This window comes from Bos grunniens, chromosome 19 (genome assembly GCF_055505025.1).
Source record: "Bos grunniens cultivar Pamir isolate PY7600 chromosome 19, Bosgru_T2T1.0, whole genome shotgun sequence".
Taxonomy (NCBI): Eukaryota; Metazoa; Chordata; class Mammalia; order Artiodactyla; family Bovidae; genus Bos; species Bos grunniens.
Genome location: NC_141183.1, coordinates 35,522,334 through 35,548,331, shown reverse-complemented (window position 1 = coordinate 35,548,331; position 25,998 = coordinate 35,522,334). Strand labels below are relative to the sequence as shown.

Below are 25,998 nucleotides of genomic sequence, written 5' to 3'. Positions count from 1 at the left end.
CCCTGCACAGCCTGACTTCACTGGACCAGAAGTTCTTCTCCAAACCTGTTTTGGCACTGATGGCAAACAAGGCCAAAATGATGGTAAACGAAGGGTGGGTTGCCAGGTCATGAGGCCTGAGACCCACCTGAGTGAAAGCGAGAAACATCCCAAGAACTTTATTGTAGAGCAAGGAACCTGTCAGGAGCAAACCCATGAGGGGCAAGTCCCTGCCACAAAGACAGAACCCAGGTGCTCAGGACCACCTGTGAGTACAGGTACCTCGACACCTACTAGAGAGGAAAGGCAACAGCACTATGATTTCCACAATTTCCTCAAGGCAGGTTGGCATTAGAATACGGAGCAATAACAGCAGGGTAGTGTTCTTGCCTGGAGAATCCCAGGGACCGGGGAGCCTGGTGGGCTGCCGTCTATGGGGTCGCACAGAGTCGGACACGACTGAAGCGACTTGGCAGCAGCAGCATTTTGTGAATCCAAGGATCTGGGGTCCTGGTTCAGTTTCAGAGAAGGTTAAGGGCCATGACCAGGGAAAGGAGTTGAAGCCCAGCCTCAAGATCTCCAGCCACTGCAGTTTCGGTTAGCAGGAGGAAACTAAGGCCCCCAGGGCATTGGGGTGCTCATGCTCCTGGATAGAGAGGCATGACAGTCGGATCTTGGGGTTCACTCGAGTCAGGAAAGGGGACTCCCCACACTGGAATCGCTGTAGCCGAGGAGCTTCTGAGATGGGAAGAGAGAAAAACACAGGTCCTGTGTATGTGATTTTCAGTCCCCACCCTCCGTTCTCCTCCCAACTTCAGAAATTCCCTGTCAATCCCCCCTCCCTCTTCCTCTTGTGACCCATCAATCTACATCCCTGCCCTTTGACCCTCACCTAATGGGATGATCTTGGAGGGTTTTCTCTCCAGCTCAAAAGAAAGCACCATAGGGCGGAGGACAGAGAAACTGGTACAGAGGGTCCAGAGGAAGAGGGTCAAGGGCTCATCCACCTCAGCTGAGGACTAGAAAGGGAAAGAGGTTTCATCAGGACTCAAGCTTCTAACCAAGCTCCCAGGAAAATGGCTATCTGAGCCCCCACCTCCCAGCCACATCTCACCTCAAGTTGGGCTCCAGGCCCTGTAAATTGCAAGGCCACTTTCCCCGGCCCTCGGACAAACTCGAGGAGGGAGGTCCACTCACTGGAACACAGCCCTAGAACTGCTGCCACTTGATGATTTCTACAGGTCACCACAGCTTCTGCAGTCCCATCCTCCACCAGGAGCCTGGGAGCGGGGGAGCGGGGGCGGTTAGGAAATAGAAACTCTGACAGCAAAACCCAGGGGGCCAGTCACCCAGACCCAACAGGAATCGCTCTACACCTTGTTAGCTCACTATACCCTCATCCATTCATTCTAAAATATTTATTAAGCAATTCCCACCATTCAGGAATTGTGCTAACATCAGGACAGCAGACAGTCATGGAAATGGGGCAATGGGTGCCCACTTTGTGCTCTGCTCTCACCTGATGCTGGCCTGGCTTACAGATGTTTGAGTGGGGCAAGCGGGGCTCTGACGAGGACACCTTCCCTGGGATGAAGAAAGTGGTTGGCAAAATCCCCTCGCCCCCATCACAGCCCTCTTGGCACCCTGCACCCAGCTTAGCCTGTCCCTGCTCTTACCTGTGGGCAGATGCTGGTACAGTGTGCACACACCCAGAGGAGATGAAGGCTGAAGACAGAAACGACATGGCAAGAAGCAGTGGCCCGAAATGGGGCCTTGTCACCTTGCAGAAGTTCAGCCAGGTAGATGTGGGGCAGGGGGGCACTAAAGAGAGAAGGGGGGTTCAAGAAACAGCCAACAGTGTTCTAAAAGCAGAGTTTGTCTGGAAGGACTCAGCAGGCGTGAGGACAGGGACAGTAGTGGCTTCTGTGCTCTCCTGGAAGCCCCAGGGCCTCTCCTTTCTTTTTTTATTTTTTAAATTCTCTAAGTATGAAAACACATTTACAGGAGATATGGCAAATACAGAGCAAAGGTACATATAGGTCCACTATATACTACAATTTTTTTAAGTAGATAAATTAAGTTTTTTTGGTTGGAGTTTCAATATCAAAATCTAAAAAATTAACAGAATGGACAGAAAAGTAGAAGGACATAGTAGACTTGAAATACTCTATGAACCAATTTAACATAATTAAGATTTATATAATTTTCACACAATAGCAGGGTACAAATGCAAGTTCCCCAGGGCCCCCATTTATTTTGATTCTTGATCTCTGATTGTCATCGATTATTTCTCAGGCTTGAAAAACCAAGATATTAGCTAAGAAACATATTTGTATTTTGGATTGAAAACCCTTTAAAATCCCAGAACACTAAATCTTCCTGGGTAGAATGATATGTATGGACATTTTTCATTTGAAGCAGAGGAAATCCTTCTGACTACACACATTTTACTAGGAGGGGAGAAGCTTGGAGTTATGGGAAAAATTGCAGAGCCTGGAACAGGTGTGGGGTTCAGATGTGAGGCTGTAAGGTTTGGAGATGGGCTTTGGGCCACTGACCTGACCGTAGTATCTGGGGGGAAATGCAGGACCTGCACACAGGTTGACGACCGGAAGCAACAGTAAACGTTGTGGGACCTGCAGGTGCAGGAGGGGGAGAGAGGAGGAGGAGAAAGAAGTCAGTCTGAGGTAGGGGCTGGGACGGTGTCACAGGACGAGCCACTCCCCCTGAGGGACGTGCCCTGACCCTGGCACTATCAGCACAGAGGGCAGAGGAAGGGAAGGGCTAGTCTGGAACATACTGCAGGGGCAAAGGGGCAAAGGGCATACACGGCAGAGAAACACAGCAGACCTAACAGCAAAGAGAAGCTGTCATCGCCACACAGGGAGGGCAAGCATTCAAGAGAAGCGCATCAGGAGGGAGGGGAGGCCAGGCCATCGACACAGGTCTTCACCTGGAAACCCTTTTCTCCAGCTGGTGGAAGTAGACTCGGGCTCCAGGAAGAAGTCCCAGTGGGGGCGGCAAGTGTGGGTCTTCAATATACACATCCAAGTGAGGAGGGAATTTGTAGTCAGCAGTCTCCAGAGCTACGGTGAGCTTCACACACCGTCTCACAGCCCCAGAGCTCCCTACAGGAGGAATGGGGAGGGGTTAGTGGTCCCTCTCAGGATCACTAGGTTCCACCACTCTATTTCTTACCCTTTACCCAAACAGGTGTTATTACCAGGCTTCATCCAGAGATGTGACACAATCTCAGCTGAAAAAGACACCAAGGAATCTGCAGAACTGGAGGGTCAGAGAAATAGAGTGAGAATGGAGTCAGATCCCAGGACAGAAAGGAGTTACAGTAGCTGCTAGAACTTTACCTATGAGGTCCTGGAAAGCCTTGAAATGTCTCAAACCAAATACTAAAAGTAACGGCTTATGGGAAAAACAGCGTTGTAGCAGATCACTACACACACACAAACCCAAAACCCAATCCAGCTTTGTACACAGAGGCCTCACCAAAAAATACCCCAGCAAAGGTGAATCTCCACTTGCATTTACCCTAGAATCTCAGTCAGCCCATCATTCTCAGCTTTATACACTGGGGCCCGTGCCCCCTCCTTCAAATCATAGGTCCTTGAAAACCTGCACTTCTAGGGAAGTTTTGTAAAAGTTACACATATAATCCAACATGGTGTTTGTTTGTTTGCTTACACAGGGGGAAGTATCTCTGCAGCATCTTCAACTGCACTGCAGCTGCCCCCAAAAAAGCTTACACAAGGAAAGTAAAGCTATTCCTGAAGCTATAAGCCAGTCAATTCTTGCACTAAAGGAAGGTCCTTCTCTAGAGATTTTTAGCTTTTGTCCTTGCTTTTTTTGTTTGTTTCTTATATTTCCTTTTACTGCTAAGCTTTGTTCTCAATTGTGAGAAAGCCTGCTCATGATAATGTCAGTGACATGCTGAGCCGGGGCGGGGGTAGGGGGGCAGCGGTGGTAAACAGGTATGAAACACAGCTTCTATCTTACACCGCCATCCCTCCTCTAGGAGCTAAATCACATTCATGAAACATACACTGTAGCAGGAGACAGACAATTCATCCGACACAACCACGGCAGAGGAAGAGAGAGCAGCCAAGCGAGCTGGAGGAACTGGTGGACATTTACTTGCCACTGAGCAGGTCAGTCAGTGAGGATTCAGGCAGTGTCGGGCGGATACCCAGCACCTCTGGGATGTCCTGAGAGCTTGCAAGTTCCACAGTCCATTCATCCTGGACAGTGAGGCAGGATGCACAGCCAGCCAGCTCCAGAGGATGCTGTGACACGCAGGATGAACCACCCTCCTCGAACAACATCAATGTCTGCCAGGAAATGGGGACATGACCATCTCCTAGTGTGTCCTGGTCTGGAGAGAGGTTCCTCACAAACTATGACCCAATTCTGTTTCCTCTCTGGGGCCTGACAAAGGAAGTGGTCTAGACACAGGCAGGCCTTCTATTTGATCTACATCCACCTTTCTTCCAGAAGACTTAGAACTTCCTTTCCAGACCGCAAGCCAAAATACCCTTCCCCTTTCTGGGGAAGGGTGTGGTGAAGTGGGGCACTCACGGGAGGGCCAGAAGCCACGAGCCGGTACACGTGCCCTGGGTGCAAGAACTCAAACCAGCGGACTGAGGAGCCAAGGAACAGAAGGAGGACCTGACAGGGAGAGCAGAGTCCCTCAGACGAGAGCTGGGGCTCAGGAGGACAGATCAGAGGTCCAAGACCCCAGTTTACCTTCTGATCTGAGTTTTCATCTTCCTTGGGTTCAGGTGGGCCCCATCCAGTTCCCTCCTTCCTCTGGGTGCCCCCAAGCCAGCTCCCTAATACATGGAAACTGAGGGTGGGCTGGGGCACCTCTGAACTGGCACTTGGGGGCACAGAGAAGTTCCTCTTCATCAGTGCCTCCTTGTGGGACAGCAAGAACAGCCGGCTCTGTTCTATGTGGGGACCCTCTGGAGGGGAAGGCTCTGTCCGAGGAGGTGTGGAGGAGGTGGCTGAGTGAAGGACGGGTCTGGGCACAGACAAGATCAGGGCATCAGCCAGAAGAAACTGGACATAGACTCTGTTGGGAGAGACAAGGAAGAGGTTTCTTAGCGATGCAGGCATTGTGCCCCAGTGTTCCACCCCCTGCATGGAGACTTCCCCTTCCACTTCCCTGGTGGTGGGACCCAGAGGACAGCCACCACCCTAAGGACCTACCTGGCCTGCTTCTTCTGGATGAAGTCTGTGGTGCTCAGCTCCTTCCAAGAAGGGAAGCTGCTTCTGACATTCCTTTCTATGACCAACTGGAACCTGTCTGCCCTCACCAGGCAACCTGAGAGGAAGACAGTTTTCTATTTTGGCGAGAGGAGAAGACTGTGGGCTGGGCAGAGAAGCAGCCCACCCCACAGGTCTCACGCTCAATCCAGGCAGGAGCTGCATGCCTAACACAACGTGAAGGCCCAGGCCTGACCCCCATCTTGGAGGAGTGGTACCTCCAAGGTAGAAACTGTTCCATCAGCACAGCCAATCCCACCCCTGGCCCCCTAGGTTGAGAGGCCTGATTCTTTCTCATAAATCCCTAAAACACCTGTTCTGAGGTCTGAGAAGCTTTCCTCTCCAGGGTTTCCCTGGCTACAAGCCTCAATAACTCCAAGACCATTCCTCTTCCAAACTAGGGATATGAGAAATGCAAGCTGTCATCCTGGTGTGTCTGTGAGGAGTTACAGAGGGAGAAATGAATGTGGGAATTGTGATTCCGGCCGGGAACCCCTGGCTCCTTTACACCACCTGCCCATACCAGCCTCCCAAACCACTCCCCAGACTTGTTGATCAAAATAAGCCACTTGAGCATGTCTACTGAATCCTGGCAGAAGCTCTCTCCTACACTCCCCAGTTCAGAGACCCTCTTTCCCACTCCCATCATCTTCTCTCCACCACTGAACTCCAAACCTATGAGCCTGGGGTCAGTGAGGGGCTGCAAGGGCTGGGCCAGGAGTAGGCAGGACAGGGAACCGCTCTGGTCCCGAAGTCGCAGACACCCTTTACGAGATGAAGGCACCAGGATCCCAAGTAGTACCTGCAAGGAAATGAAGGCCTAGGTATCAAGTTTCACTAAACAACTACACAAAGCATCTACCATGTGCCAGGCATAGTGTTAACTGTTAGAGCTACAAAATGAACCACAAAGACATGATCTCAGAGCTTCAAGAATTTATCCTGAAGCGGGGTAGAAAGATTGGGGAAAATTCACCTGCATTCACACATTTAGCAGCCAGAGGGAAAGTTTACAGATCGAGGTTAGAGCCAGGAGACCATGGAGGACAAGACACAACAGGGGGTTTGGGTTTGACTTTATACACTCTGGGAGAAACAAGAGAAGGATTTAAATAAAGAGTTTTGTAAACCACGTTACATTTTACCCCACCCATTTCTAGTCATTGCAGGGGAGTGGATGAGAGGGGTCCAGGAAGAGATGGTGCGGTCTAGTAAGAAGGCTAGTGCCATCAAAATGACAAGGACTATGGTACGAGTAGTGAAAGTGGCAAACAGAGGAAGTCTCCAGACCTCTGCTGGAGCCACACTCACCGGGGCAGGGCGGAACGCAGAAGGCAGCAGACACTGCCAGGACCAGGCCAGGCGCTGATTGAGTTGCCAACTGGGCAAGTGCGAAGCCTCTGGGAGGGGCAGAAGGGTCTTAGGGTCAAAGGAGGCCCAGGCCCTGCGCTTCGCTTCCTCTTTCAGGAAGGCCAAAGTAGGGAAAAAGCAGGGAGTCTGCAGCTGGGTGTACTGTCCAAGAGACAAGACATCAGGTTACGTGTCCCCTGTGCCCCGGTGTCCCCCAGGGTGTTAGATCTGCCACCCATTCCCCAACATTTTCAGACCTTCTGGAGTGGACAGTGATGTGGCTCTTCAAGGATTTCGCTGTGTGTGTTCCGACCAGGGCAGCCAGGTGGAATAAGAACCTCCAAGATCGGGGCCAGGATCTGTAGTCCCAGGCTGGGGTCCCCAGGTGATGAATACTTCAGGAACTGGTGGTATCTCAGCACGTGAGGACACAGCCTTGGCCATGCAGAGAAGTAGAGTCACTTCCCCCAGAGGCTCTTCCAGAATATGGCTTCCCTGAGACGAAGTGGCCCACCCCTCACCACCTCCCCAGCCCCAATCCACGTCCTCCTCACTTGCAGGCCAGATCCTCCAGGGCCTTGGTGACCCACAGGTAGATGGGGAGTCCTAACTGATGCTCCCATACCAGCTGCTCATACAGGGAGGCCTGGGGGACTTGGTGGGAAAACTGAGTCTCAGGCACCTGATGAGAGAAGCCGCGAAGCAGAACGGCACCACGAAGGCAGGGAGCTAATATGGGTCTTCTCGTCCCCCCGCCCACTGACTGCAGGAGGTGAACATCCTGGAGCTGCAGAGGCAGAAGAGGTGAAAAAGTAACTCAATGGTCCCAGACAGAGGTAAATGCAGTTTGCCACTGCCTGGCTCATAGGAAACACACAATTTCTCCTTTACAGGTTACTTCCCTCCAGTTCTGTCTTGCTTGCCATCATGACCCACTCCCCTGTGGTAAATAAGCCTTCACCTCCCAGGAGCCACACTCAGCCTTTCTGTGGGCCAGAGGGCTCACTGGGCTGCCTGAGGTCATCCTGGCCCCACACCTGTGCTTCAGCTCCAACATCTCCTCCTCCAGTGAGAAGGTCCTTCTAGAAAGGAGATGCTCTGGACCCACCTGCTCCTCCCAGGGCCCCAATCTCCACTCCTGATCTGAGCTCTCGTCCAAATCATTATTTACAAAAGCACCTTGCACTCCAATACATTTAATTATTTTTATAATTTTGTTGTAGGGGTGTCGACCTGCTCAAAAAAAAAGACCAACCCATAAAGGTAAGAGAGTCTCTCTTTGTCACCAGCCCTGACCCCCTCACATACCTCCAGACGGACTCCTGGTCGCACCACCCTCCTGAGGCCACGGAACTGCTGGTAGGCGAGGCAGAGCTCCAGCTTCCTGTCCAGCTCATAGAGGCCCGCAGGTTGATTCAGCGTGTCAGTGACCATTCCCTGCAAAAAAGCCGAAGAGCCAGGTGATCCCCAGGCCCTTCCTCTTTGAAGACCCCACAATTCCTGCCCCCTCCCCCCACCCCAGGCTCAGGAACCTCTCCCTCGGGCGCACCGTGTAGGATAAGAGTATGGAGTCCCGGACGAGACAGTCTGGACCTGGACACTTCTTGTCCTGGGGGCTGCTGGGCCGGGGCAGTGATTGGGGGTCGGCCTCCAAGGGGACTCCAGTCAGCTCCAGTTCCAGCTCTCGTACACATTCTGGTTTCAGCGGCAACAGCTGGGAGGAGGTGCTGGTCATCCACACCCGGTAACGGTGACCAGGGAGCTTGGATACTCGCAGTTCTGTCAGCACATAGGCTCTACCAGGACAGAGGGCTCGGTGCCACACCAGCTGGGCAGGGACCTGGCTTATGCAGAAGCAGGTGACACAGTACGTGAGAGGCTTCCCATGTCCTGTCCCTCTGCAGGAGCTCCTTCCCATCACCATGTCACCTCAAGGACTGGCTCCTCGAGAGCCTTTCCTTACCTCTTTTTTTTTTCTTTTCCTTACTTCTTTATTTTTCCTGTTTGCCAATTAAATCTTAAGCCTCAGAACTCTCAGGAACTCTCCCCTCTCATAGAAGATGGCAAACATTTCCTAATCCCTCCCCCAAGGCACATACCATCTGTACAGCTTCCTCCAAAATATATAAGTATTTCGTGCAGACAATTCTGCCCTTGCATTTCCCCTATCGCACCCCGCCACACAGACCAGCCATGCAAACAACTTTCACTTATTTAATCAATATGAACACGTACGTATGTATCCAGTATGGGGACAGATGTTAACGGAAATAACATAGACTGTTCTCTCTTCTCTAACATATATCAAACCACTGGGAAACATACATGAACAAGTGGCAAAAACAACACACATTTGTAAGGTTTCAGAGAAAGAAAAGAGGTCAGGATGGGCTGAGATGATCAAGAAGGCCAAGTGACCGAAGCTGAACTTGCCAGGGTCCTGAAGGCCATCTCTGGATTGCTGAAGTGGAGACGAGAGAGGAAGGTGTTTCAAGCAAGAAAAAAACAATACAGAAATGTTCAGAACTCAGAATGAGCAAGGCAAGGAAAACACTGGCCAGGACGGAGGAGGAATGTTCTTGGGGGTGGCGGGAGACAAAATGGAAGAGCCAAGATGAATAAAAAAAATCCAGAAATAACATGCTGAAGACTTTTAATCAATTGGAAAGGGAGAATCGTCCAAGTAGGAAATAAATAAACCCCAGAAGGTATCATATGGAATGTACAAGGGGCCAACAACGGGTTATTGAAGAAATTTAAGCGAAAGTTACATAGAGAAGACCATTAATAAATATAACCATCTTTTAGGGCATGTTCCTCCCAGAGCACAAATGCCATTCTCAGGGGCTTCGAAACACAACTGATGATTCAAGATACCTGAACTTCACAGTCCCAGGTGCTCAGCTTCACAGACCCTCATTTCTACTTGAAAACACCAACCAGACCTCAATGTCACCACTCATAGCTAAGACTTCACGAGTTTACTGCTTATGCAAAACCAGTAGTTTATGATGGTTTGACTGAACACAGGAATTTACATACACACACTGCTGCTGCTGCTGCTAAGTTGCTTCAGTCGTGTCCAACTCTGTGCGACCCCATAGACGGCAGCCCACCAGGTTCCCCCGTCCCTGGGATTCTCCAGGCAAGAACACTGGAGTGGGTTGCCATTTCCTTCTCCAATGCATGAAAGTGAAAAGGGAAAAGTGAAGTCGCTCAGTCGTTTCCGACTCTTAGCGACCCCATGGACTGCAGCCTACCAGGCTCCTCCATCCATGGGATTTTCCAGGCAAGAGTACTGGAGTGGGGTGCCGTCACCTTCTCCAACATACCCACACTACTATGCATAAAACCGGTAACTAATGAGAACCTACTGTACAGCTCAGGGAACTCTACTCAATGCTCTGTGGTGACCTAAATGAGAAGGAACTCCAAAAAAGAGGTGACCTATGTATACATATAGCTGATTCACTGACGTACAATAGAGACTGTATTTGTAAAATTATACTCAATAAAAAAATAAATCATATCAGTTGATGTAAAAAGACTCAACAGTAAGCACCAAGTTTTTTTTTTTAAAGAACATGTTATTCCATGTTTTAATGGTGTTCAGATAAATACTTTTCTTCGTCACTCTTCTGGGGGAAAACAGGTGATTCTGGCAGTTTTTCAAAATGGGATACACGATACAGAAGCTGTCTCCTTGAATGAGCGGGGAAGTCTTCTCCCCATCTTCTATACACAGGGGAGGTACCCCATGCACTCTTCCCTCAACTGCACTGTTCTAGAAGCAAGTCTCTGAAGCTGTCCTCCTTTCCCACATGGTTTCTCCTATGATGCTATCTTACCTGTTAGGAGCCTGTACAGCCCACTCGCACCTCCACACTCCTGAATTGACCCTAAACCTACCTGCACAATGACAGACACCTGGGTGCCAGCTGGGGAGGATCCACCAAGAAACAGGACAAAGTAAGCTTTCTTCTGACTTTTCACCAGAGCACTGAATCGAATTAGATTCCCAGCAAGGTTTGGCTGCACGTTTCTGTGCTTACTTCTAAAAAAGGTAGAGAGAAGAGCAGTCATTTTTTATCTCTTCCTCTTTCTTTTCCCCCCTTACAAATGCCTTCCTTTCCACTACAATCTCAGTTCACTTCAGTTCAGTTGCTCAGTCATGTCCGACTCTTTGTGACCCCATGGACTGCAGCATGCCAGGCCTCCCTGTCCATCACCAACTCTGGGAGTTTACTCAAACTCACGTCCATTGAGTCGGTGATGCCATCCAACCATCTCATCCTCTGCCGTCCCCTTCTCCTCCTGCCTTCGATCTTTCCCAGCATCAGAGTCTTTTCAAACCAGTCAGCTCTTCACATCAGGTGGCCAAAGTACTGGAGTTTCAGCTTCAACATCAGTCCTTCCAATGAATATTCAGGACTGATTTCCTTTAGGATTGACTGGTTGGATTGCCTTGCAGTCCAAGGGACTCTCAAGAGTCTTCTCCAACACCACAGTTCAAAAGCATCAATTCTTTGGTGTTCAGCTTTCTTTATAGTCCAACTCTCACATCCATACATGACCCCTGGAAAAACCATAGCCTTGACTATGTGGACCTTTGTTGACAAAGTAATGTCTCTGCTTTTGAATATGCTGTCTAGCTTGATCATAACTTTTCTTCCAAGGAGTAAGCATCTTTTTATTCCATGGCTGCAGTCACCATCTACAGTGATTTTGGAGCCCCCAAAAATAAAGTCTGCCAGTGTTTCCACTGTTTCCCTATCTATTTGCCACGAAGTGATGGGACCAGGTGCCATAATCTTTGTTTTCTGAATGTTGAGCTTTAAGCCAACTTTTTCACTCTCCACTTTCACTTTCATCAAGAGGCTTTTTAGTTCTTCACTTTCTGGCATAAGAGTGGTCTCATCTGCATATATGAGGTTATTGATATTTCTCCCGGCAATCTTGATTCCAGCTTGTGCTTCTCCCAGCCCAGCGTTTCTCATGATGTACTCTGCATATAAGTTAAATAAGCAGGGTGACAGTATACAGCCTTGACATACTCCTTTTCCTTTTTGGAACCAGTCTGTTGTTCCATGTCCAGTTCTAACTGTTGCTTCCTGACCTGCATACAGGTTTCTCAAGAGGCAGGTCAGGTGGTCTGGTATTCCCATCTCTTGAAGAGTTTTCCACAGTTTATTGTGATCCACACAGTCAAAGGCTTTGGCATAGTCAATAAAGCAGAAATAGATGTTTTTCTGGATCTCTCTTGCTTTTTTGATGATCCAGCAGATGTTGGCAATTTGATCTCTGGTTCCTCTGCCTTTTCTAAAACCAGCTTGAACATCTGGAAGTTCACGGTTCACGTATTGCTGAAGCCTGGCTTGGAGAATTTTGAGCATTACTTTACTAGCGTGTGAGATGAGTGCAAATGTGCGGTAGTTTGAGCATTCTTTGGCATTGCCTTTCTTAGGAATTAGAATGAAAACTGACCTTTTCCAGTCCTGTGGCCACTGCTGAATTTTCCAAATTTGCTGCCATATTGAGTGCAGCACTTTCACAGCATCATCTTTTAGGATGTTTAATAGCTCAACTGGAATTCCATCACTTCTATGAACTTTGTAGTGATGTTTCCTAAGGCCCACTTGACTTCACATTCCAGGATATCTGGCTCTAGGTGAGTGATCACACCATCATGATTATCTGGGTCGTGAAGACCTTTTTGGAACAGTTCTTCTGTGTATTCTTAATATCTTCTGCTTCTGTTACATCCATACCATTTCTGTCCTTTACTGAGTTCATCTTTGCATGAAATGTTCCCTTGGTATCTCTAATTTTCTTGAAGAGAAATAGGGATGTAAAATTTCCATAGCCCAAAGCCATTATTCTAAAAGCTTCCTTCAAACTCTACCTGCCCTTAGATAAGGCTTTTCTTGAAGAATCCTCCATCATTTCCCTGATTTGGAACATTCCATCTATATTGCTTTCTATGCCTTTCTTTCCTTCCTTCCACTGATCCACTGTCCTCCCAGTTTTACAATGCTCCCTCCTCCCTTGGATGGAAGAATTACCTGTACCTGAGCAGGCGGGAAGCCATTTCTGGGTAGACAACAGGGATGGGGGTGAGAGGGCCAGGGCTGATGGTCAAAGGAAATACTGGCACGGGGGTACCCCAGAGCTCCACGTGCCCCTCTCCTGGAGACTTCATCGGAGAAGGGAGGTAACTCCAGCTGGGGAACAGAAAGAGATGGCCCAACCAAGAAAGGTCCAGATCTATGAGCTAGAAAAGACCAAAGGCAAGGATTAATCAGGATCCTGGCGCCCAATCCATCCTGCTCCATCTTTGTTCCCTCAGAGACTTAATTGTCTTGCTCCCTAGATGCCATTCTTATTAGGATCTGAGGCATTTGACCACCCCCTTCCTACTCACCTCACAATCCAGGGCACCAGTGTTATCTCTTATATAGAGGCTTCCATTCCTGCACTCTTGTTCCAAGTTCCCTGATAGGTCGGTAAGTGTCCCTAAAAGTAACAGTCGCTCCCGGGGCAGAGGAACCCCACGTGGTCCAGCCTCTTGGGCCCAAGCCTGATACACAGTACTGCTCCAGGACAAGTGGCTGCAGCATGGGAGACGCTGGTGGGTCCTGAGGTCCTTTACTGAGACAAAGCTGCAGAGTGAAGAGAACAGAGGTTCTGTATAGCTACATTCAAGCCTACGAATTATCCTCACCCTCCACAAATCCCCCAAGATCCTAAGGAAAGATCAATGGGGAACGTGGACTAAGACAGTTTGATTGATTAAAGGGAAAAAATTTGGGAGTGAGGGCCTAAGAAAATGAGGAGGAGGTCTGGGTCCAAAGACTGGGTGGTACCTAGAGAAGGCCAGAAGAAAGTCTGCTGAATGAGATCCTGAACAAGATAGTGCTACAGACAGAATCCAGAGAAATGGAGTGGGAATGTCAAAGCAGCCTGAGGGGATGAGCATGTGGGGAGAACGCTTTAGAGACCGCACAAACTGCTCCCTTGACAGCATCTCAGCTCTCAGCTTCCACAGAGAACTCCAGTGGAGACACTAAGACATCTGCCTAATGGCTCAACATCATTGGCCCCAATCAGGTTCCTTTCCTAATCTAGAATATCATAGCACTGGAGACTGGCTGGGAGGTTGAGGCTGAGGGGGAAGTTGGTATCACGAGTTCCCAGCTTTCAAGAGATGTTTGAGACCAGCCATTCTCAAGCAAAGTGCTGCAATACTGCTGAGTCAGTATCCATTGTGAGGTATCTCACAGAGAATGTAATACAATTTATCAAAGTAGTGACAGTCACACTTTTGTAATACATTATTCCACTCACTTACATTCCCATGGTTTCCCCCCCCCCCCCCAAGAGAAAAAGGATAAGGTTACAAAATGTAACAACTTATTCTCCTTGTTACGCTCAGGAACATAATCCCCATGTGAGTGCTAAAGATTAGAAATGCTATTTTAGATGGCCCACTCCCCTTCTGCATTGGCCTCATTCTTTCCCAGTGACTTCAGAGCAAATAAAAGGCAAACCAGACACTAATATGTGGTGTGCCCCTGCTATGCACATATTATACTGGGTCCATTCATGCTCAATATTGCATTGAATCTTCACCAAAAACCCCTGGAAACACCACCAATGAAGAAATTCAGAGGTTCAGATACACAGTAGTGTAGGTGGCAAAGCCAGGCATGTCTCACTCAGAAGTATTTCTATCTTTCCCTACTTCTATAAAAGCCTAAGAAAAAGCGGCTAGAGAGAACTGTTCCTTCACCCAAAGCACCTGCAGGACAAAAAACAGTAAGGACAGGGTCACTCTTCGTAGATTCTTCAAGGTCCTGTCCTCCAACTTTCAAGGAAAGTTGAAAGTTCAAAGTCCCATGTATGCCCTGGGACCTGACATACAGCATGCACTCAATGAAGGGAAATGGAAAAATGAAAAATTTTCCTGTCAAATAATAAATTGAGAAATTTGTATGCAGGTCAGGAAGCAACAGTTAGAACTGGACATGGAACAGCGGACTGCTTCCAAATAGGAAAAGGAGTACGTCAAGGTTGTATATTGTCACCCTGTTTATTTAACTTATATGCAGAATACATCATGAGAAACCCTGGACTGAAAGAAGCACAAGCTGGAATCAAGACTGCCGGGGGAAATATCAATAACCTCAGATATGCTGATGATTCCACCCTTACGGCAGAAAGTGAAGAGGAACTAAAAAGCCTCTTGATGAAAGTGAAAGTGGAGAGTGAAAAAGTTGGCTTAAAGCTCAACATTCAGAAAACGAAGATCATGGCATCTGGTCCCATCACTTCATGGGAAATAGATGGGGAAGCAGTGGAAACAAACAGTGTCAGACTTTATTTTTTGGGGTTCCAAAATCACTGCAGATGGTGACTGCAGCCATGAAATTAAAAGACGCTTACTTCTTGGAAGGAAAGTTATGACCAACCTAGATAGCATATTGAAAAGCACAGACATTACTTTGCCAACAAAGGTTCATCTACTCAAGGCTATGGTTTTTCCCGTGGTCATGTATGGATGTGAGAGTTGGACTGTGAAAAAGGCTGAGCGCCGAAGAATTGATGCTTTTGAACTGTGGTGTTGGAGAAAACTCTTGAGAGTCCCTTGGACTGCAAGGAGATCCAACCAGTCCATTCTGAAGGAGATCAGCCCTGGGATTTCTTTAGAAGGACTGATGCTAAAGCTGAAACTCCAGTACTTTGGCCACCTCATGAGTTGGCCAATGAGTTGACTCATTGGAAAAGACTCTGATCCTGGGAGGGATTGAGGGCAGGAGGAGAAGGGGATGACAGAGGATGAGATGGCTGGATGGCATCACTGACTCGATGGACGTGAGTCTGGGTGAACTCCGGGAGTTGGTGATGGACAAGGAGGCCTGGTGTGCTGCAATTCATGGGGTCGCAAAGAGTTGGACACGACTGAGCGACTGAACTGAACTGAACTGACCCATCAAATAATTTTTACTTTATCCTCACCCACCATCTTCTACATATTGTGCTATCTACTCTACATTTATCTTGAAGAATAACAAGAAACTTATAAAAGTTTGCAAGTTTCCTAAAAATTGATGATTTACCACTTTTCAATGATTCTTTTTGATTTTCAATTATTGGGAAACAACAAATTAAACAAACCTAGACAGATTTCTACCTTTTTTAAAAAAGAAAAAACAGTGATATGTATATTCACTTGCTGCTGCTGCTACTGCTGCTAAGTCGTTTCAATTGTGTCCGACTCTGTGCGACCCCACAGACAGCAGCCCACCAGGTTCCCCCGTCCCTGGGATTCTCCAGGCAAGAACACTGGAGTGGGGTGCCATTTCCTTCTCCAATGCATGAAAGTGAAAAGTGAAAGTGAAGTCGCTCAGTCGTGTCTGACCCTCAGCGACCCCATGGACTGCAGCCTATCAGGCTCCTCCATCCATGGGATTTTCCAGGTAAGAGTACTGGAGTGGGGTGCCATTGCCTTCTCCAATATTCACTTGACAGAATACCATACGGCAGTTAAAAATATGACCTAGAGCTATCAATGTGAGTAAATCTCAGAAGGTTAAGCACAAAAAGCAAACTGCAAAGGATACATAAGGTACTGGACCATTTACACAAAGTCTGAAGTCATGTAAAACCACTATATATTGCTTAGGGATAGATTCATGTATAGAAAAAAATATAAAGATATTCACAAGAATTCTCCCATATTCCAGATAGTGGTTACTTTTATGAAGAGATAAACAGGTTTCTTTTTGGAGGACTTCTCAGAGCCTTTAACATGTTAATGAACCTCATGACTCTCCTAGAGAAGATTATCACATCCAGTGTCTCTCAAGCATGTTTGGCATGGAACCCTTTTCCTGTGGTACTTTATTAACGTTGCCTAGAACAGTTTTGGAAATGGTACGTGCTTGCAAAGGTGCTTTGGTCATGTTTGACTCTTTGGGACCCTATGGGCTGTAGCCCACCAGGCTCCTCTGTCTGCCCAGGCAAGAATACTAGAGTGGATTGCCATGCCCTCCTCCAGGGGATCTTCCCAACCCAGGGATTGAACCCACATCTCCTGCAGTGCAGGCGGATTCTTTACTGCTGAGCCATCAGGGAAGCCCTTAGGAAATGGTAAAGTTTTTAAAAATAAAATAAAATAACTCGGCTTCAGACCTCAAACTCAGGTCTCCCAAAATACAATGATCTGCACTTGCTGAAGTCACTGTCTATATCTTAGTTTCCTAGCACAAACAAATGAAATAATATCAGCCTCTCTCCCCACTTTGAGGGTTCTTTTCCGATATTTTCTATCTTCTCAACCCCTTCCCCTTGTCTCTAAACACGACTTGAGCCAAATAAGATCAACAGTTAAAGGAAAGCAGCTTGATGGAGAAGGAGAAGGATTGGCAAAAGGAGGTTTTATTTACACCACCTTTTTCTCACCTCAGCAAGTTTCCCCTCACTCATCTCAAAAGATAAGTACTTTGTTTTCAATCCCAAATTTAACTTTCCTGTGAACCCCTCCCCTTCTTACCTGTAGCTGAGGGGCAGTGTCAAACCCTGGCTCGTTCCCTGGGACAACCAGGTAGTCTTCACACAGTCAATGACCAACTGAGCCAACTGGACATCAGGCTCCTTGCCAGGTGGACACAGGGTCTCTTGGATGAAAGCCTGGGCGACCTCAAGCCAGGCTTGCTCCTGAGGAAAGTAAAGCTAGTTAAAACACCTTCCTGACTATCCTGCCCACCAGGGAAATTTGGGAAAGAATAAAGGAATAGATTACAAAAAAAAAAAGTTAAGAGGGAATGTAAATGAATATGTAATGTAAAGGAGTTTAGAGTTTGAAGAAACCTCAGAAGTCTTAGTTTCAGACAGACAATCAGCTTAGACAACTGGCCATTCAGCTTTGGCCTTGCCTCTTTAACAAAACCGTACCAATCCTTAAAGCACTCAATTAGAATAAATATTCCTCATGAAGTCTTCTCTGAGCATCTCCGAGAGAATCCTGCTCCCTTCCTTGAGGCTCCCACAGTACCTTGCATACGCCTCTATTGAGAGCAGTGATCAGCAGGGGCAGCCCATCTTATATGGGGTCTGATTCTAGTTCTTTTTTTCTTTTCCTCTGGCCATGCTGAATGGCTTGTAAGATACCAGTTCCCCAACCAGGGATTGAATCCAGACCCTGTGCAGTGAAAGCACCGAATCCTAGCCACTGGACCACCAGAAAATTCCCATGGGTCTGATTCTAAAGCCAGGAAGTGGAACAAAACTGGTCAAAAGTCACCCTCAGAATCTGCTTGCCAAACAGGGGACACAACTTCAACCCCTGGTCTGGGAAGATTCCACATGCCTCAGGGCAACTAAGCCTTCCAGCTGCAACTACAGAAGCCCTTGCACCACCTAGAGCCTGAGCTCCACAAGAGAAGCCACTGCAATGAGAAGCCCATGCATCACAATGAATAGCACCCACTCGACACAACTAAAGAAAGCCCTGGTGCAGCAAGGAAGACCCAAAGCAGCCAAAAACAAATGAATAAATTTAAAAAAATAAAGGTTTTGTTGCTATGTTAACTTTAAAGAAATAAAGTCACCTTCAAAAAAAAAATCCTTTAAATTGCTCATAAACTATAGTACATAGTACCGTATAGTAACATGTATATGGAAATGTGCTTAATAGACGTTACATAAAAGAACATAGGCAGTATAATTTTTAATCATTTCCCCCTTTTTTTCTAATTCTTTTATTAATGCCCCCTCATTTTTTAGTGAAGTGTATACATTTGAGGTACTATAAACTGATTATATGTAAGACACAATTCCCTGGAATTGTTTCCTGTTCTAGTAATCTAGTAGATCTTAACCTTGTAGCTAAGGGGTTTCCTAAGAAGGACAGGAACCATCTTTGTGTATGTGCCAGATTTTGTTGCCTCTGTATATAGATAACTCTAGGGGAGGGGACCAGTCTGGCATACTCTCAGTGCTAAGCAGGTTTCTTTAAAAATTCCGAAAGATTCAACAATACTTAGGGGTAGGACCTTTATCCTTCTTGATCCCCAGCGATAATCTTAAACCATTACAGCTTTATCCCTGTTCCTCCAATGCTCTTCTATGATCAGTCTTCCACATTCAGTTAATCTTTGTGTGCTGTTCAGTTGCATCGGACTCTTTGTGACCCCCATGGACTGTAGCTCACCAGGCTCCTCTGTCCATGGGATTTCCCAGCAAGAATACTGGAGTAGGTTGCCACTTCCTAATTCAGGGGGTCTTCCTGACCCAGGGATCGAACCCGTGTCTCCTGTATAGGCATGCAGATTCTCTACCATTGCGCCAAATTGAAAGTCCCCAATTAGCCTTTAGCAGCTTGAAAAACCAGCATTCAAGTTCTAGATGACTTCAGAGTCCTTGTAAACAGTGCTATCACTGACCTCACCTTCACCCTACCTCAGTCACTCTTGTTCATGGTCAGGGTTCTCAAAATTGGACCAGGTCATCACTCAGAACTGCCCACCAACATAATAACAGCCCAGACTCCCACATTTTTTGTCTTCTTCTCTTGGTCTTCTCTTTTAGCTCCATTGGCACATAGAATACTACTGTTTCTCAAAGTGGTACTGCTGCCTCAGAATCACCAAACTTTTGCTTAAAACGCAGTTGGAAAAAAAAAAAAAAACCGCAGTTGATTTTTAGGTGGTTCCATCTATTGAATCAGAATCCAGGAGTGGGTGGGGTGGGGTGAGGAGGTTGGCAACAGTGTATATTGAATTTGGGTCTCCTGTAGGGAAAGGAAGAAGTGAAAGAGGATATCCATATTTCAAAGTAGAACCATTGGGTTGAGGATATTTGCAAAGCTAGTGAACATCCTAAGAGATGTGGATTTTGTGGGAAGTTCAGTGTTGGTATGTAGGCTGGCCAGGTGGAGAATCTGGTAGGCAGGTGGATATAACTGGTATCAGGAGAGAGATCTCAGCTAAAGTATAGATTTAGGAAAACCAGGACCCGTCACTGGCTATTAAAGCCATCCAGTCAGTGGATGAGGTCAAGAAAGTATTAACCTGGGAAGTTTACTTAATTTAGATTCTATCTCCTCAATATCTTTTTAATGTCTTCACGTTTGGAACCTCAACATTGCTGCGGGGTCGGGGGTCACCACCACCTCTTACTACACATAAACCACAGTCTTTTAACAGATACTCGCTAGTCCACTCTCTACACTCCTACCTAAGGAAACAAAAATGAAACTCAACCGATCACTCTTTGGCTTAAAACGCTTCAATAACTCCGTTATCCTCAGGTTGAAGTCGCTGCCTACCAAGACTTACAAGACTGTCAGCTCTGACCCTTCCACCACCACCCAATTGAACTTCTTGAGTTTTTCAAAGACAAACTCTTTTGCTCTATTTCTAGCCTTTGAACAGATTTTTGCTTGCTCCTTGAAACCTCTTTTATCTCCTTTGTTTTTTAAACCCTGCTAACTCTTACACGCCGGAGAAGGCAATGCACCCCACTCCAGTACTCTTGTCTGGAAAATCCCATGGATGGAGGAGCCTGGTGGGCTGCAGTCCATGGGGTCGCTGAGGGTCAGACACGACTGAGCGACTTCACTTTCACTTTTCACTTTCATGCATTGGAGAAGGAAATGGCAACCCGCTCCAGTGTTCTTGCCTGGAGAATCCCAGGGACGGGGGAGCCTGGTAGGCTGCCGTTTATGGGGTCGCACAGAGTCGGACACGACTGAAGCGACTTAGCAGCAGCAGCAAATCTTACACGCACTTCGGGTCTTATAAGCTTTTCCGGATTATCGGTTACCCATTTTCTCTATAGTTACGTCAGGGGTCTCCCCCAGGAACTCACAGGCCCACAGGTAGCCGTTAGTGTGATCCTGGCTTCCCATTGGGCTTGAAACCTAAACATTGGACAGAGACGTGTTTAATACTCACAGACGGCGCCGCAAGCATAATGGAATAAATACGCAGAACCAGTGAAAGGGGCGGAAGAAACAGCCTCACAGTCGCTCTCCCCCGGGAGAGGCCAGCGACGTCAGGGAGGCAGAGAGGCAAGGAGGAGGTTACAGGGGGAAAAAAGAAAATCTGGAACAACAAAAAAAGAGACGAGGGACGGAGAACAGCACTCACAGAGCCAGGAACCCCAGGCCGGCAGCCCGCCATGACGCGCCCGCGACTCCCCCCTGCGAAGCGCGCGGAGACTTGAAGGACGGCTGATTCGTGACGTCATCAGCGGGCGCGCCCCTGGCTCCACCTCCGACTCCTCCCCATTCAGCCTCAGTACCGTTCTGCTCTGACTCCCACCCCTGTCCCCTACTCTGGCATACCTAATCTCTTCCCCAGTGATACCTCGGAGAAGGCAATGGCACCCCACTCCAGTACTCTTGCCTGGAAAACCCCACGGATGGAGGAGCCTGGTAGGCTGCAGTCCATGGGATCGCTGAGGGTCGGACACGACTGAGCGACTCACTTTCACTTTTCACTTTCATGCATTGGAGAAGGAAATGGCAACCCACTCCAGTGTTCTTCCCTGGAGAATCCCAGGGACGGGGGAGCCTGGTGGGCTGCCGTCTATGGGGTCACACAGAGTCGAACACGACTGAAGTGACTTAGCAGCAGCAGCAGCAGTGATACCTTGTCTTGCATCTCTGGGATGAGGGATTTTAGGAGCGCAAATACAACCGGCCTGGCTGATAACGCCTAAGCATCTTTCCATCTTGCTGATCCTGCCAAGTAGAGGAACTGTTTCCTCCTTAATGCAGCCAGAGCACATCATTCCTTTTTTTTTTTTTTTTTAACTGTCAGTCTCCATGTTCTAGAATTAAGCTCCATGAGAGCAAATATTTTTATTTGCTTTCTTCACTGCTATACCCCCAAAGCCTAGAATAGTGCTGACACATAGTTGCATGAATTCTGTGCACTCCACTGCCTATTAAGCCATGGGTTGACTAAAGGACTAAATTTAGTCCTAAGACTAAATTAGGAAGAGAAGAGGCTTTCATTAGTAAATACACAAAAATTTATAAGCTTCTTGTTTGAAAAGTACTGTTCTGGGCATCAAATACAAAGAAAAATAGATTAGGTTAAAACTTCTAGGTCAGTTCAGTTCAGTTCAGTTGCTCAGTGGTGTCCAATTCTTTGCGACCCCATGAACCGCAGAATGCCAGGCCTCCCTGTCCATCACCAACTCCCGGAGTTCACCCAAACTCATGTCCATCGAGTCGGTGATGCCATCCAGCCATCTCATCTTCTGTCGTCCCCTTCTCCTCCTGCCCCCAATCCCTCCCAGCATCAGGGTCTTTTCCAATGAGTCAACTCTTTGCACGAGGTGGCCAAAGTACTGGAGTTTCAGCTTCAGCATCAGTCCTTCCAGTGAACACCTAGGACTGATCTCCTTTAGAATGGACTGGTTGGATCTCCTTGCAGTCCAAGGGACTCTCAAGAGTCTTCTCCAACACCACAGTTCAAAAGCATCAATTCTTCGGCACTCAGCCTTCTTCACAATCCAACTCTCACATCCATACATGACCACTGGAAAAACCATAGCCTTGACTACATGGACCTTTGTTGGCAAAGTAATGTCTCTGCTTTTTAATATGTTGTCTAGGTTGGTTATAACTTTCCTTCCAAGGAGTAAGCATCTTTTAATTTCATGGCTGCAGTCACCATCTGCAGTGATTTTGGAGCCCCCCAAAATAAAGTCTGACACTGTTTCCCCATCTATTTCCCATGAAGTGATGGGACCAGATGCCATGATCTTAGTTTTCTGAAGGTTATTTCTAGGTACTCATAGTCAAATGGGGGAAATAGTAAAGTAAAATGTGTAGAATGTGAGTTATAGGTACTGAGGAATGCAGGGGTGTCCCTTTTATATAGTGAAAGCCTTACTTAAACAATGATTTTCTATTTAAAAAATTGAGAGAAGTGAAGGATTCATATGATGGGGATTATAGAGAAAGAAAGGACAGGTGAAACAACAAAGGCTTTGTAGTGGAAAAAAATGCAAGAAGTCAGTGAGGCTGGAGGGAAGGAAGGGAAATTAAAGGTATGAAGTGAAAGAAGAGCATCAAAGACCATTGTATACTTGCAGCAGCTTCAAATCATTTTTAGAGCAAGATAGAATAACATTTATTATAAATAACTGGGCACCACAATGTATAACTAGTTCATGTAATAAGGAATAGAGAGCTTGTATTGAATGAAATTGAATTAGGGGATACCATAACTTGTAGAATTAAAATTTCTTTAAATTTAATTGTATTTTTTATTGAAGTATATTTGATTTACAATGTTGGTGCCAAGTTATTTATAAGGCAAATATATGTTTGCAATTATTTCCCATTATTACATCAGAGATATGTCCCTTCCCTTTTCATCAATACAACAGGAATGAGAGATTCCCCTAGAGGAGGTGAAACCTCTCTCTCACTCCACTGCAGCCACATTGACTCCCTAATTAGAACACCAGTCAGAGCCTAGTCAAAATCACAAACCTAATCATTCCTATTGCATTCAGTATTTCTAAGCTCTAGAAGACCCCCCTCTATTTACCAAGTCATGAAGATGTGCTCTGTATTCTGCAATTTACTTTTGATAGTTCATAAAAAGGAGAGTTGAGCTTAGTCTACAGTGATCAGACAAAGTTGAACTGGATCCACCACCACCCTCACTGGTATGATTTAAATGTTAGGTTAATTGCTTAATCTGGTGGCAGCAGGCAGGATCAAATGGGAGGGCCCCAAGGTCTGTCACAGAGTCTGATGTTGGGGGGAGTATGGAGAATTGGGAGCTGGCTCAGATCAGGTAATTTTGAATAGGTTATGCTTGTTCAGGGGGCAGCTGGAGATATAGGAACCAAGTCAGGAGAAGGATCAGGACCAAACTGATGAATCTGGAACTCACTGTATGAAAGTGAAAACTTGAATGTTACAGTACACAGGGAGTGCTAAAATGTGGAAGAGACAGGCCCAGACAGACAGAGAGCTGAGCAAACCCCCAGAAGGAGCTGGAAATCAGGTATGTGATGGAACCAGGGAGTGGCTGGAGGGAAAGAATTCCGGGAGTACTCAGATGCCAAGAGTCAACAGGTGGTCTCTGTCAGAAGTGAGTCCCAAGTACAGCCTGGAATATTACCTACCAAACAGGTAATAACTGTTATATCTGGGACAGGGATGGAATTAGGGTGAGATAAGTGAGCCACCTAAAATATATTAAATGTTGCATCCCAAGTGCCTTACTTACCTCACCCTAGGCTTGGCCCTATACTGGGGAAGGGAAGAGAATGGGGCAGGAGAGGGATAAGGATAAAGACTTTTAACTTTTTCCTATGAGTATTTCTGTGTTGCCTGACTCTTTAGAAAGACCACCAGACTGGGTACCACTGTACCAGTCCTAGCACTCCATTCCAGCTTTCTTGCCCTCAGGCATCAGGTTAGGTTGACTAATGGGAGACAGAGACATTTTGCAGGGGGATTCAGGACTGATGGAGAACTCACTGTTTATTCTATTTCTCTCTCAACACTGAGCTTGTGGCAGTAGTTTCCTAGGTCTACTGAACACCCTTCTTTCATGGCTCCACCTCTCTCCCAGCTCATAACATTTCTCCCTTCGTACTTTCAAGCTTGGAGGTGCTAACCACTTTATGCTGTTGCTAGGCTCTGGGTGGCCCATTGCACTTTGTCGTTCCTTAATCCTGCCCATATCTCTTTAAGTAGACTATTAAATTCTTACTGACTAAACCTTTCTGAGTGTGATGTTTTCTGATCCTGATTAATACAATCATGTATGTTTGTAGTTGTTGTTCAGTTGCTCAGTCCTGTCAGACCCTTTGCAACCCCATGGACTGCAGCACGCCAGGTTTCCCTGTCCTTCACCATCTCCCAGAGTTTGCTCAAAGTCATGTCCATTGAATCCACTGAGTTGATGATGCCATCCAACCATCTCATCCTCTGTCACCCCTTTCTTCTCTTGCCCTCAATCTTTCCCAGCATCAGGGTCTTTTCAAATGAGTCAGTTCTTCACATCAGGCGGCCAAAGTATTGAAGTTTCAGCTTCATCATCAGTCCTTCCAATGAATATTCAGGACTGATTTCTTTTAGGATGGATTTGTTTGATCTCCTTGCAATCCAAGGGATTCTCAAGAGTCTTCTCCAGCACAACAGTTCAAAAGCATCAATTCTTTGGTGCTCAGCTTTCTTTATAGTCCAACTCTCACATCCATACATGACTACTGGAAGAACCATAGCTTTGAATAGATGGACCTTTGTTGGCAAAGTAATGTCTCTGCTTTTTAATATGCTGTCTAGGTTGGTCATAGCTTTTTTTTCCCAAGGAGCAAGCATCTTTTAATTTCAAGGCTGCAGTCACCATCCACAGTGACTTTAGAGCCCAAGAAAATAAAGTCTGTCACTATTTCCATTTTTTTCCCCATCTATTTGCCATGAAGTGATGGGACCAAATGCCATGATCTTAGGTTTTTTTTGTTTCCTTTTTTTAAAATATAAATTTACTTATCACGATCTTAGTTTTTTGAATGTTGAGTTTTAAATCAATTTTTTCCACTCTTCCACCTTTATCAAATTTGGAAAAAACTCAGCAGTGGCCACAGGACTGGAAAAGTCAGTTTTCATTCCAATCCCAAAGAAAGGCAATGCCAAAGAATGCTCAAACTACCGCACAATTGCACTCATCTCACACGCTAGTAAAGTAATGCTCAAAATTCTCCAAGCCAGGCTTCAGCAATATGTGAACCGTGAACTTCCTGATGTTCAAGCTGGTTTTAGAAAAGGCAGAGGAACCAGAGATCAAATTGCCAACATCTGCTGGATCATCGAAAAAGCAAGAGAGTTCCAGAAAAACATCTATTTCTGCTTCATTGACTATGCCAAAGCCTTTGACTGTGTGGATCACAATAAACTGTGGAAAATTCTGAAAGAGATGGGAATACCAGACCACCTGACCTGCCTCTTGAGAAATCTGTATGCAGGTCAGGAAGCGACAGTTAGAACTGGACATGGAAAAACAGACTGGTTCCAAAAAGGAAAAGGAGTACGTCAACGCTGTATATTGTCACCGTGCTTATTTAACTTATATGCAGAGTACATCGTGAGAAACTCTGGGCTGGAAGAAGCACAAGCTGGAATCAAGATTGCCGGAAGAAATATCAATAACCTCAGATATGCAGATGACACCACCCTTATGGCAGAAAGTGAAGAGGAACTCAAAAGCCTCTTGATGAAAGTGAAAGTGGAGAGTGAAAAAGTTGGCTTAAAGCTCAACATTCAGAAAACGAAGATCATGGCATCCGGTCCCATCACTTCATGGGAAATAGATGGGGAAACAGTGGAAACAGTGTGAGACTTTATTTTTG

At 46.7% G+C, this 25,998-nt stretch overlaps 1 protein-coding gene across 5 annotated transcripts; it reads right to left on the bottom strand.

Moving 5' to 3' along the window:
- Window positions 1–128: 128 nt before the first annotated feature.
- Window positions 129–20,807, bottom strand: CTC1 (CST telomere replication complex component 1). 5 transcript variants are annotated; one of them, XR_015147916.1, is made up of 23 exons: window positions 20,760–20,807; window positions 17,162–17,325; window positions 13,031–13,268; window positions 12,672–12,880; window positions 10,519–10,663; window positions 8,159–8,449; window positions 7,918–8,046; window positions 7,164–7,396; window positions 6,867–7,044; window positions 6,571–6,659; window positions 5,935–6,061; window positions 5,203–5,317; window positions 4,738–5,065; window positions 4,570–4,659; window positions 4,129–4,322; window positions 3,203–3,264; window positions 2,933–3,107; window positions 2,538–2,615; window positions 1,656–1,800; window positions 1,499–1,563; window positions 1,094–1,259; window positions 872–998; window positions 129–717 (listed from the first exon to the last, which is right to left on the bottom strand). XR_015147916.1 is itself a non-coding variant. In XM_086359027.1 (23 exons), exons 1-23 carry the CDS (start codon window positions 20,790–20,792, stop codon window positions 578–580), a joined length of 3,633 nt encoding a protein of 1,210 aa, XP_086215153.1. In that variant the 5' UTR covers window positions 20,793–20,807; the 3' UTR covers window positions 129–577. The 5 variants fall into 5 exon arrangements, 3 of the variants coding, with proteins under 3 accessions (XP_086215153.1, XP_086215154.1, XP_086215155.1); XR_015147917.1 differs by having other exon boundaries at window positions 12,678–12,880; XM_086359027.1 differs by having other exon boundaries at window positions 6,571–6,771.
- Window positions 20,808–25,998: the final 5,191 nt, after the last annotated feature.

Bases quoted from the DNA above. Each gene is read 5' to 3' on its own strand.
- CTC1 (XM_086359027.1), bottom strand. From the start codon at position 20,792: ATGGCGGGCTGCCGGCCTGGGGTTCCTGGCTCT. The intron at 12,881-13,030 runs GTGAGTAGGAAG...GGTCTTTTCTAG, and splicing joins CTGGTGCCCTGGATTGTGAG to CTCATAGATCTGGACCTTTC. The intron at 1,801-2,537 runs GTCAGTGGCCCA...TTCTCTCTTTAG, and splicing joins CCCCCAGATACTACGGTCAG to TGCCCCCCTGCCCCACATCT.